Here is a 12,544-nt window from a genome sequence, read left to right as displayed (position 1 = left end):
CTTTGATTAGAATAGCTGACTATATATACACAAGGGGAAATAATTACTAATAATGTCTAATGAAACCTAATAAAGATTATACAATATTTATAATAAATACCAAATATTCCCATAGTATCTTATCTGCACCTCATTGGATCCCAATTTGTTCCCATTTGCCAACTGTCTTTAATTCCAAAACCCTAAGTGGTTTTCTTGTCTGCATTAGGGCTGCTCTGTTAATCTGTTTTCTTCATTATATTTGGTTTGCATATTTTTCTTTTTCCTGCCCCTCAATTTTTTGTTACATTTTCAGTCAAAGTTTCTATTTTGAACTCCAACTTCCCTTTTTCATGTATGCTTAGAATTTCATAAATTGCAGGTGAACCAGGCGATCATAGGGATTCATGGGTTAGATGTGCAGTTTGCTGGAATCAACTTCCTGGAATCATTGGTACATAAAACTTTGTTGTAGCATATTTAAAATCCTGAGATTCCATCATCAATCTTGAGATTAATTAAAAGGATTTTTTTTTATCAGATGGCCAACTGTTCATTTGGTGTTCATTGATATGCATTATAGCTGTTATCTTGCTTTTTTTTTTTTTTTGCTGCTCTGTTTGAGACGTATTGAAGAAATCGAGAGGAGCAAATGAGGCGGCTGGCAAAATATCAAGCCCATTATGCAAATGGACCAATTTCTGTGCAGCTGCTGGTTATCATATTTCCTAGGGTTTGGTGCAGTGAGACTGGGATGGCAAGGAAGAATTATGTTTTGGCAGGGGAGTTATGGAAGAGTGCTCGACCTTTGAAAAGTCAAGCAAAGAGTTTCTGTTTCCATTTTCTTGTCACTTCCTGTTATTTCCAGCTACAATGGCCTAGGAAATTAGTCATATTTCCCTTTTTTCCTCTTCCATTCCTCATAGAAGAGGCTCTAATTATCAGCCTTAGCTTATTTGTCGCCAAATAAATAAGTGACAACAGATTCCCTTGTAATCAGTCCTGAGTTTAGAAGGATATTTCCTTTATTAGATAGCCAAATGTTTATTGTGAACTCGTTTGTATTAATTGTATTATAGCTGTTATCTTGCCCTTTTTTATTTTTTATTTTTGTTTGAGGCTCTGTTTTATAAGGAAGATTAATCTCCTTTGATTCTGTGTAGCTATAAATACCTATAATCATTTCCTGTTTCAAAATGCAGAGTATACAGTTTTCAACCTTTTTCTTTTTCTTTTTTCCTGGCCAGGTCTTCAGTACCATTTACTGCTTCAGCTATTTAATTTTTTCCCCCCTTGATTTTGCTATGAATATTTTGTTTATAGGTATCAGAATTTTCTCCATCTACCTCAAGTGTCATGGGTCTTCCAAGGGAATTTCATGAGCAGTGCAGGAGGTCTCTTGAGCTAGACTACCTAAAGGTCCTTCCAGTTTCTGTTTTCTTCTTCCCGCATTATGCTGTCAGATTTTCTCAGTTAATTGAAGTTTTCCTTTCAGAATGGTCTTTATTCTTGGACGTCTTTCTTTGGTTTTGTATTAATGTGACCATTCTTTTTGTCCACAATTATTTATTTATTTTACATTGCCTTAATAATAGATGTTCTACTGTTGGGCACAAGAAGCTGCTTCCAAGGTCACAAATAGGATTGTTGAATCTAACTCTGCTGTGCCTGAGGTTAAGGTTTGCACTGCTTCATTGCATCTCATGCTTCAAATCCTGAACTGGGATTTTCATTACAATACTGGTGAGGCAAAAGCCGGTCTGAATGTCTTCTCCGATGGAGTTAGGCAAGATGGGGATTCTTTGAGAAGGTCTGAATGTAGCCTAGTGCAGGTAATAGATTTGTTTTGTTTATGAAAATTCAGTTGATAAAGTAACAAATAGTGACAGATGGTTTACTGCTGGTCATTAGGCATGAAAATTCCTGCTTTCATTATTAGAAATTTTATCCATAGATCCCTACTGATGATACTTCACCCTTCTCTGATGCTATTTGCAGCCAGGTCCAGCTTGGCGTGATGTTTTATTGTTAAGTGGTCATGTTGGATGGCTTTTGAACTTATATGCAGCATTGAGGCAGAAATTTTCATGTGAAGGCCGCCGGCCTGACAGCCCTATTTCTGCCTCTGCAAGAAAACTAATTGTACAATTTTGCTCCTTGACAGGAACTTTATTTGCTTCTGGTATAATGGTTTCCTTTTCCACATTTCATTAGTTGTTTGTTTATTTCATCAAAACAATATTTTAGTTGATGAGTATTTTAAATCTTTCTTCTACGAACTCGATGTTGTTTAAGAATTATCATCTGATGAATATAAATACAGCCATAGAGGATAAGGTTTTATTTCTAGATTATATGCTTCTAGAGTTGAATATTGTTCAGGACTATAATTTCACAGCTTAAAATTGATTTTTATGTTTATAGCTTTGAAGTTGAACAATTCAACTGCTACCATAACTCTAGGTTCTGCTTAATTACATAGATTGCTAAGCAGGGATCCTTGATTAGGCACTCTGACTTGCTTTTCTGCATTACTCCCTTTTCCAATAATTCCAATTCTAAATCTAAATTTGGGTGCCTTTGTTCCATGATCTAGATGATGTGAAAATGCATGAGCATCATCTTCTGCAACTGTTATCTGGGATAATAGAGTGGGTAGATCCTCCTGATGTTGTTTCAAAGGCAATTGAAGATGGGAAGAGTGAAAGGTCTTTTAGTTCCCTATCTCCTTAAAATGCCAGTTGGACCTGCGCACACAACCACCTCACCATAGTAGTAGTATAATTTTATTGTTATTTACTATTAAAATCTGACCTTCTCATTGTTTTGATTTCAGTGAGATGATTGATGGTTGCCGTGCCTTATTGGCCATTGCGAGTATAACAACTCCATACATTTTTGACAATCTCCTAAAATCCATAAGGTTAGCATCCTCATAATTGTAGTTTTCGTAGTCGGTATTTATCTCATAATTGATTGACATGGGTAAGCTTTCTCCCTTTGATACTTTAGGTCCTTTGGCACTCTGACCTTTCTGTCAATGCTGATGTCTGAAGTAATTAAAGTCCTCATGACTAGCAACACAGAAGAGGAAACTTGGAGCTGGGAAGCACGTGATGTCTTATTGGATACGTGGACTGCCCTTCTTATGGTATCTATTCAGATGCAATTTGATTTGCATTAATTAATTTTGTTTGGACGTGTTTCTATGTTATGCCGTCTTTGGGGTGGTGGTGAAATGTAATGCCTAGTAATTTAGTAAAGCCTGTTATTATTTCTTATAATTAATGCATGAAAGTTTTACATTTTGCAAAGCTAAATGAATGCTGCAATTTCGTCACTGTTAGTCAAAATGGAAGTTGATTAATATGGCATAAGCATTTTTCCAATTGAAAGTCGAAGTTTATATGCTTTTTTAGTTATGGTTATCAAACTAAACTATATAATTTGAATTCAGCCAATGAATGCTGTCACCGGGGATGCTCTGCTTCCATCAGAAGGGATAAAAGCTGCAGCCAATCTCTTTGGCTTTATTGTTGAATGCGAGCTAAAAAGTAATTCCTAAAAGCAGCTTTCCGTTATTGTTGGTCATTGTTATTTGTTTATTTCCATTCTTTTCTTCCCACATGCTATTTATCATAACAATAATTCTTGTTTTATTTAGTGGCTGCTGCATCGGCATTTAATGATGAAGCAGAGACAAACTATCTTCATGCTTCCATATCTGGTATGGAATAAATATTTACTGAGCTGCGCATGCTAAATTTTAGTTGTCATTATTAAATTGTTACATTCTTTGTTGTTGCTGAACTTTACTATTTGGTCTAACTAAAGGAAGCAAACTTCGAACCTATCCAATTGAACTCCAGCAATGGAATCCGTTATTCACTTTGCAAAATATTGAGCTGGAGTGTTAGACTAACCTCATCGTCTAGGGCTTCAATGAATTTTGATTTGTTTTTTGTGTTTGCAGCCATGGATGAAAGGCTAAGTTCTTATGCTCTTATTGCAAGAGCTGCAGTTGATGCTACAATTCCTATGCTCACAAGACTATTTTCTGAGCGGGTTCGACGCCTTAATCAGGTAGATTGTCTATTTGGTCATGAATGATAGCTTTCTTGGATGAAGAATTTGAGCTACCAGTCTGATATATTTCTAAAATGCTAGAAATATGTCGCTAAAAAATTACTAATTTGACAATGATATCAGATATCTGAGTAACTGGAAGAGTAACTATTGCATTTTATTCTCACTTATTGGAATATATTCTCTAACCATATCTCATAGGGAACCCTACGGAATTAGTTCATCTAAATAATTCTAACAAACTATTCAACTAACCAACCGACTCTAATTACAGCCTATCCCATATATCAATGTCACCCCCTGAGAGGATCCTTGACCTCAAGGATTCGTTGCTCCTGGGTGCATCAGTGAAAATTCTGCAAACTGCTGTTGCAGTGCTGGTAAGTCTACCCAGGTTGCATCTATGATGCTGGTAATTCGTCATCACTCTTGGGTATGGGCCTTTGGCAAACTCCCTCTTCTGAGTACTTCCCTGTCCAAGGTGCTAGTTCGAATGTCAGCTTTCCCTGTTCAGCTATAGTTAATCAACATGCTTCTTGAGTTAGGACTTAAAATACAGGATGTAATCTGGATTTGGGCGTAGTTCCTGTTGATGGGCCACCTTATCCACCCTCTTAACTATCTTTGTCGCCCAAAATATCTTGCTGCATGTTTATGAAGGGAGAAGTTATTGATCAGATTTCTTTGAATAAGGTGCAATTTTAGGCAAACAAAATCATCGACTTAGTAGTCCCTATCTGTTCTTTTTGTTAGTATCCTGCTATGTCTGTTGGTCATCCTCAATTAAATGTTGATAGATCTCTTTGAATCTGTTCAGATTATGAGGCTAATTCAATTTTTCTTTTTGATAATAAAATCCCTATTATTGAGGGATATGAATGACCTCTCATGTATTGTTTGATTATTATAAACAAAGGGAACCCAGATGAGATTAGTATCTTGCTGGATTATTCATCAATGATCAATTGTCAATGTTGTCATTCTGTGTTAGGCCTTTGGGGGTTTTGCTTGAGTATCTGGATGTGTGAGTACAACTCCTGTCCACCTATTCATTGGAGGAATTGCTAACTAGATAAGGCAGATGAGTTGGAAGTGGTGCTTGATGTGCCCCTTGGTAAGGAGAATTATAAGTTGTGTTGTACCAAAAATTCTCCTAGGGACAGCCTCTGCACCCACTGTTTAGGAAAATCTCTATCATGTGTCTCGATAACACTTTAAACATTTGTTAACACCATTAGTTTGGTCATCTGTCATTCGTTTGTTGGTGGTAAGCTGAAGCATAGGCTAATTTTAGTCCATTTAATCAAACGAATTCCTTTAAAATTTTTCCCCAAAATTGCAAGTCTCTATCAATCTCTATTGTCATATTAGAAACCACCTAAAAATCACCCTATTCCTTGCCCTTAAGTTATTGTTGTGTCCCATGTTTAAACCATTTAAAAACTTTCTATTGACAATTGACAGCTTTAGTAATAGGCATGAAGCGATCCTTGGTATCCGGGTCTCTCTGACCTAGTGGTTGAGAGTTGGATCCTTGCTGGTTCTATTATCTAATCCTCTAATAAAATAAATATGTGAGCACCTGGTAGACCTATGCTTTGCTCTTGCTTTAAGCACAAAGGGCTTTCCTTTGAGGTTGTGATTTATTGATTTGATTTTTTTTAAAAAAAAAAATCCATCAATCAACCCTCTCCTCACAACTTAAGCTTTTGAAATGAAATGGATTTTCAACTCTTCATTGGATGCCTTGCCTTTCAAATGGACTTCCTAGGAAAACAGGCTGATTTATAATCCATTTAAGATGCAACTTTTTTGCATTGAAAGAACTATGCTGATTTATAATCCAACAAGCCTTTTTATATATGTCTTAATGCCATATATTGAATTTCACGTTCCAAAACCTCCCCTTATGAATTAGCTCTCCAATATAAAGCCTACCGGTGCTTGCTATTTGAGTTGTAGATGGATCACTTCTATACCTTCTTATGCACAAAGCATGCATTGTTTTAATCTCAGATGCTGCGTTTGTAAAATTTCAATTTCTGGTGATCAAGTTCTGTGACGTTTGGTGTTTTAAGTTTTACATTATTGTCTTTTTTATCTTTTGGTCCTTTCTTTACACCATTTTATCATCTTTGATATATATATATATATATATACATACCGGAAAATTTGCAAGTGGTTTTCCATGGCTGAAGTTGTTTACTTTACTTGTAGGGCAGGGGCGTTGTTGACTTGACTGAAACATTGGAAGAACTTTATTCATTGTTGCTGATTATTGGCCATGTAATTGCAGATGAAGGAGAGGGAGAAATACCTTTGGCATGTGGATTGCACTTTCTCCTTACTTGCTTTTCTTTCTTCTTGCTTTTCTTTTTTAATTTTTTATCTGTGTCTGGGGACAGTAGAGTGATGCGAATAATCATGGAAGGGCGTGTTCTTGTGATATTTAGGTTCCTAATGCCATACAAACCCAATTTGTTGATGTTGTTGAAGCAGATAAGCATCCTGTCATATTGCTTTCCAGGTAACCTGCCTTCTCTCTTATGATTTAGGGTCTCTGCTCAGCTACTTTTTGTAAACATCTTCAACATGCTTCCTAATAGCAGCTGAAGCTTTTAAGAAGCACTAGAGTAAGCTATGAAAAATTTAACCAAACAAATTATTTGCTTTTATGGAGAGAAAAAAAACTGGAAGTAGAAAGCACAACATTCCTATAAATGGGAACTGCATCTGGTTTGCACTTGGTGCAGGCTGATTGTAAAAAATTTGCCATCTTTCTTTTGTGGGCTTGATGAATAAAAGACTGAAAGTCATGAACTTAAAGAATCAAAGGACTCCTTATCAGTTGTCGTGAACAGGGGAAGTAGAAAATCAAAATTCTGTTGAAATACCCTTTGTCAGGTTACTATGTCATACTTGATCGAACTTAAATATTTTGTCTTGACCTATGCTCAAGTCATTTCACTTTTCCTGCACTAAGTGCTAGATAATTTTGATATTATTTTATATGTTTGAGGTTTGTATTTGATATGATGTCTGATTTGATTGTAACCATGAAATCATTTTCCTAACTAATGATGCAGCTCAATTATAAGATTTGCTGAGCAGTGCCTAAATCCAGAAATGAGGGCATCAATTTTCAGTCCTCGACTTATGGAGGTAGCACATTATTAGTTTCTTGCTTAAATTCTGGTTTTATTGTAGTAGCAAGTGACAGAGTGTCCTGGGACTGTTGTTAAAATTTTTTGCATTTTGAAATTTGTTTGCAAATGGTCGGTTGAATTATTTTGCTCCCATACTATTAACCTTCAGTTTAAGCAACTGTGATTTTACTTAAACTAAGGTGGTATATTTCTCTTGGGATAATTTAGTTATCGTCATTTATATAAGCCATTTTTTAATAGTGAAGTGAAGTGTTATAAATTGGTGGTGGTATTTGGAATTGCAATGCAAGGTTGGTGAATTAGTATTAAAATTATAGTCATTATTGAAGTATGATACTGCATTTTGAAGTTCGTTAGTTAATTTCTTATCAGGAACTATATATTTTCTGATCCCCTTTTTGTTCTGTGCAGTCAATTGTATGGTTCCTTGCAAGATGGTCTCGTACTTACCTAATGTCTTCAGATGGGGTTGGGGTCAACATCTTGAATTCTGGTCATCACCATCAACATAGTTCAAAAGAGGCTTTGATTAGTTTCTTTGGAGAGCATAACCAAGGCAAAATTGTCCTTGATATTATTGTTCGCATATCCTTGATAACGCTTACATCATATCCAGGGGAAAATTTTCTGCAGGTCTGAGCTTGAAACCCCCTTGATTGCAACAATTTTAGGTCTCTTTTCAACCACTTGTTTGCACATGCTTATTTCACTAGGTTGCCTTTGTATTAATTATGTGCATTATTAACTATAATCTCTTCATGCATATTAATTTTAATTAGCTCAGCATGCAAACATATTGTGTGAACAGATCTCATAAATGATGGCCAATCTGGTTCTGTACAATAGACACGGTCTTTTTTTTGACTTCCTTGTTCTTTCTTGAGTTACCCATGAAACTAGGTAATTTGTATCAATGAGGCTATGCCTCGTAATTCCGTTATATACTGGCTGTAAAAATGATATTTATTGGTTGAAAATACAGTATTGAACTATTTCATTCATGAATAACTGCAAAAGGTATTAATGTGGGACCTGTGTTTTCGTATGATGGTTACTTAGGACCCTTCAATTTGGGACTTCCCATGAGCTCTATTTTACATTGACATTTGTCTGTTTTTGGTTGACTTATGTGTCAAGAACATAATGAGATATTGTTTTCCTTTGAGTATAAAAATAAGTTTAGCATTCATTTTTTATTTTCGAGAAATTAGATTTAAGCATTGAATTAAAATTCATGTACTCTATGTCAAACACCATATGGTTGGGAAACTACTAATTGACTTTCATGAGCATTTTTCAAGAGCTAGTCCTAAAATGTAAGTATGTATCCGGTTAAATATTTATTTATACAAATAGAGATTATTGAAACTACTAAAATTGGTGGTTGATTAAGGCATTCATTTTAAGGAAAAACTCAATATTTGCCGCATGTTCTCTGGTAATAGGAAACATATGTACATTTATTGTCACCTGTCTGCTGATAACATAACTATGACTTTTGGTTATAAAATTGAATGGTTCTGTGTTATTAAAAAAAAAAAAATTGAATGGTCTGGGCACTTGAAAACTTTTGCTTTAATTGATCAGGTATTTAGTCTTTGCTTTTTCATTAATTTTTAGATCTTAAAATGTTTCAAAACCTGAAAGAGGAGTTTATAAAAAAGACATTGGGAATTTAAACTAGCTTGATCTGTGATTGGTGTAATTTTTCCCAGGGCCTCACTTGTTACCAGTTATTTCATTCACTGGTTCAGCAAAAGCATGTATGCATCCATCTTGTTACTCTGGTGAGTGGATAATTAAGCCAAATGTACTTTATATAGACGGCACGCCAAATTCTGGCATTATTTCATGGTACAAAGTTAAGAATATGTATGTTTTCCAGAATCTAATTTATTCCTCTCTTTTTCTTCCCCGTATAATTGGTCCAATAGTTGCATGTACTAATACATTGCGTAGTCCAGAGGAACAAGGGAGCCTATCTCTGATTGAGGGGCGGCATTGGACTGCCATGAAATATTCAAATAGTAACTGTAAATTGTTAGGATAATTTAAAATGACTGGAGCATGTTTCTTTACATCCTTTCTTCAATTTTAGCATGTTTAATCCGCTTATCCTTTTACATTGAGAAGATATTGAATAGGTTAAATAGCAGGTCAATCTATATGTCCCGAACTGATTAGCCCCAGTATCCCCCTATTTGGTCAGTCAACTTGCTGATCTTGTATTGATGTTTTATCAGGATTTGCCCACTGTGCTCTATCCTTGAGCACGAAATTTTTGAGTGCTGTGCTCCCCTTTGCTAGACTTAAGTGATCAATGATGCATGATATCTAGTTTGCCTTGTAAAATTTGGGATGGTTAGGCTCTGTTTACCATTTTTTTTTATGATCTCACTTTGTTTTTTGGATATGATTGTCTCATATTTCAAGGTAATCTTTGCCTCTGACACAATGATTGGATTGCTTTGCTGCTTTTTTGGCCTTTTCTTTTTCCTAGATAATTTGCTTTTAAGTGAGAGGATTTCTTTACTCTAATTCTAGAGCTGTAGTGGTTATTCTCTTTTCTTTTTAATATCGTGTGTTCCAAAAAAAATGATATCTTTTGCAGAATTCATGGAATGAACTGGCAACTGTATTTTCTGTTGAAAAGACCTTATTCTTATTGGACACTGCTCATCAAGTAAGGAATCCGCTGACTTAAACCCTGGACAACTTTGTTGCTGTGACCTGTCTAAGTGCGATCATTTTTTGTCTCAGCGATCACTTGCTCAAACGCTTGTTCGTTCAGCTTCAGGCATGAGTTCAGAAGCGTCAAACCAGTGGGTGTTTGCTCTGAAATTTCTTATAATTTCTGGAGTTTTCTGATGCTGTGTAGTGATGTTTCTCTATTTTTTATACCAAGATATGTAAGAAATCTTATGGGTCACATAGCAACATATATAGTGGAACTGTCCAGAAAAAGTGATTTCAAAAGTATTGCTCAACAACCAGATGTCATCTTGTCGGTGAGGGCACAAGAATTTAGTTTAACCTCATGTTTGTGGGGGGAAAAAAGTTCATCAATAACATTTTAGATAAATATGTAGGTCAGCTGCATGCTAGAACGGTTACGTGGAGCTGCAAGTGCTTCTGAACCTCGAACACAGAAGGCACTCTATGAGCTAGGATTCTCTATACTGAATTCTGTACTAGTACTTCTTGAAGTCTATAGACATGAGGTAGCATTAACATTCTCTGGCATCTTGAGTTACAGATTTTTATTTCTTAGTGCTGGTCTCATGATTGTAATTTCCTTTGCTTCTTTGTAGCTTTATGAGCATTTTCAGTTTAATCATGTAAATATTCCTATTTCTTGATGCATTAAAGTACACTTTTGTTTTGCAATTCCAGTCTTACTCACATAATTCAAAACTTCGGACTTCCTCACACTATTGTTCTATACTGATATCCGATTCTTTCCTAGTCTGCAGTTGTCTACCTGCTACTTAAGTTTGTTGTTGATTGGGTTGGTGGACAAATTACTTACTTGGAGGCCCAAGAAACTGTTGCTGTTGTTAATTTCTGCATGCGCTTGCTTCAGCTCTACTCATCTCACAATATTGGTAGGGTAAGTTTCTGATGGGGAATGTGGAATGATTTATTTTATGTTTCAGTAGTTTAGTTTGTGACTTTATTTTGTTTCCTACATTAAGCTTTGTTTCATCCTCAGTTGTTTTCATTCGTTATGCTTTCTTTTAATTTAAGTTATTTTATTTTGGGTTTCTTATAAATTGCCCTAGGTTGGTGTTTAATATTTAGAGTTATCACAATCTATTTCTCCCTTCTTGCTTTTCTTCCTTGTCCTGCGTCAGTTTCTTTAATAATTTACGTTGGTTCTTAAATGAGCATACACTTGGTTAGAAGGAAAATTTTGAAATTTAGAATCTGGCATTGGACTCGGTGTGTTCTTTTTGATAGTTAAAGGGCTGAAGAGTTTTCTTTTGTGGCTCCCCACCACAAATCAGTCAGTGTGCATTCAGCTCTTAAAAGTTCTGTTCCATAAGATATTTCACATGTTTAATAAGTTGCACTCTTAGTTATTAGTAGTGTTAGCCCATTCCTAAGACTCATGTACAAGAATTTTTTATAAATATTTGCCAAAGGATTTGTGCCACCTCAAGTTCTTCATCAGTCTGGGGATTACAAAAATGTTAATCCATTTCAATCCATCTGCAAGTCTTGAGAGTGAAAAGTTAGGAAGGACAACTGTTAATGTGGTACAAGGCACAAATTCATGCTTCCTTCTTTTACAACCTGTCCTTCTCTCAGTAATTTTCAAGTTTCATTTGAGAACTTAGTGGTACTCAGATTCATAGTTCAATTTAGCTTCCATACTGAATTTATAACATTTAGCATCTTCTGGGTAGGTATAGGATTAAAAGTCAATAAAATACTACAGGAGCAATTTGGCATGGGGAATATGGGATACAAGAACATTTTGTTCACATTTGGGTCCCGCTCTACTTTTTTGTTTTTTTTTGTTTTTGTTTTAATTCCACTGATCTAATATTATCACCCTGTTGTACCATGCAAAGTCAATGAACAATTACTTTCACTATAGATTTTCCAGAGTCTTTGATAATTCACTGCTTCTTGTTATTTTCTACTTTTGTTCTCCCTCACGTCTATCTTTGCATGTTTTTCAGATATTGATAAGTCATTCAAGCAGCTTACTCAGTGAGGCTAAAACAGAGAAGTATAAAGATTTGCGTGCCCTTCTTCAACTCCTCACAAGTCTCTGTTCTAAGGACATGGTAAAATTTTCATGTTGAAGTTGTTTATTTTTACAATTGTAAAGTTCTCTACTTTTTTTCTCATGCAATTGACCAACGTAACTGAAAATTATTGAATATGACAGATCGATTTCTCATCAGATTCAATTGAGACCCAAGGCACTAACATATCTCAGGTATTATTACATTACTTCTACATGTATCATACAAGGATAATGGATCACTGATGGCTGGTCTCGCAGGTGGTTTACTTTGGCCTCCACATAGTCACACCGTTGGTTTCTATGGACCTCCTCAAATACCCTAAACTTTGTCACAGTGTAAGATATTTGTCCATATTGTAGAAAAAGTACCGGAATTAGTGCCAAGATCCTAATATATAGTATGCTTCACTTTCAGTATTTCTCTCTACTGTCACATCTATTGGAAGTCTATCCTGAGACATTTGCACAACTAAATAGCGAAGCCTTTGCTCATGTACTTAGAACCCTTGATTTCGGTCTCCATCATCAGGTAACATTTGTCTCGTGCCAATGA

The 12,544-nt window shown here is 35.4% G+C and overlaps 1 protein-coding gene across 20 annotated transcripts in view; it reads left to right on the top strand.

Moving 5' to 3' along the window:
* LOC129304991 (uncharacterized) overlaps positions 1-12,544 on the top strand; it is a 28,264-nt gene that overhangs the window by 13,557 nt on the left and 2,163 nt on the right. For 3 of the 20 annotated variants that reach the window (XM_054944869.1, XM_054944868.1, XM_054944871.1), the window contains 24 exons: positions 362-433; positions 1,303-1,398; positions 1,575-1,811; positions 1,978-2,161; positions 2,576-2,687; positions 2,816-2,902; positions 2,992-3,130; positions 3,437-3,533; positions 3,644-3,706; positions 3,953-4,062; positions 6,283-6,387; positions 6,519-6,592; positions 7,152-7,227; positions 7,644-7,865; positions 8,948-9,019; positions 9,844-9,915; positions 9,993-10,054; positions 10,138-10,240; positions 10,322-10,453; positions 10,699-10,842; positions 11,921-12,028; positions 12,133-12,183; positions 12,250-12,327; positions 12,407-12,520. In XM_054944869.1, coding sequence (XP_054800844.1) covers positions 362-433; positions 1,303-1,398; positions 1,575-1,811; positions 1,978-2,161; positions 2,576-2,687; positions 2,816-2,902; positions 2,992-3,130; positions 3,437-3,533; positions 3,644-3,706; positions 3,953-4,062; positions 6,283-6,387; positions 6,519-6,592; positions 7,152-7,227; positions 7,644-7,865; positions 8,948-9,019; positions 9,844-9,915; positions 9,993-10,054; positions 10,138-10,240; positions 10,322-10,453; positions 10,699-10,842; positions 11,921-12,028; positions 12,133-12,183; positions 12,250-12,327; positions 12,407-12,520 — 2,610 coding nt within the window. The other 17 variants (XM_054944870.1, XR_008591827.1, XR_008591828.1 and 14 more) reach the window with 17 other exon arrangements.

This window comes from Prosopis cineraria, unplaced genomic scaffold (assembly GCF_029017545.1).
Source record: "Prosopis cineraria cultivar Desert tree isolate PC_DT_omini unplaced genomic scaffold, ASM2901754v1 PC3, whole genome shotgun sequence".
Lineage (NCBI taxonomy): Eukaryota > Viridiplantae > Streptophyta > Magnoliopsida > Fabales > Fabaceae > Prosopis > Prosopis cineraria.
Note: the sequence above shows the minus strand (reverse complement) of the source record. Positions and strands in the feature narration are given on the sequence as shown.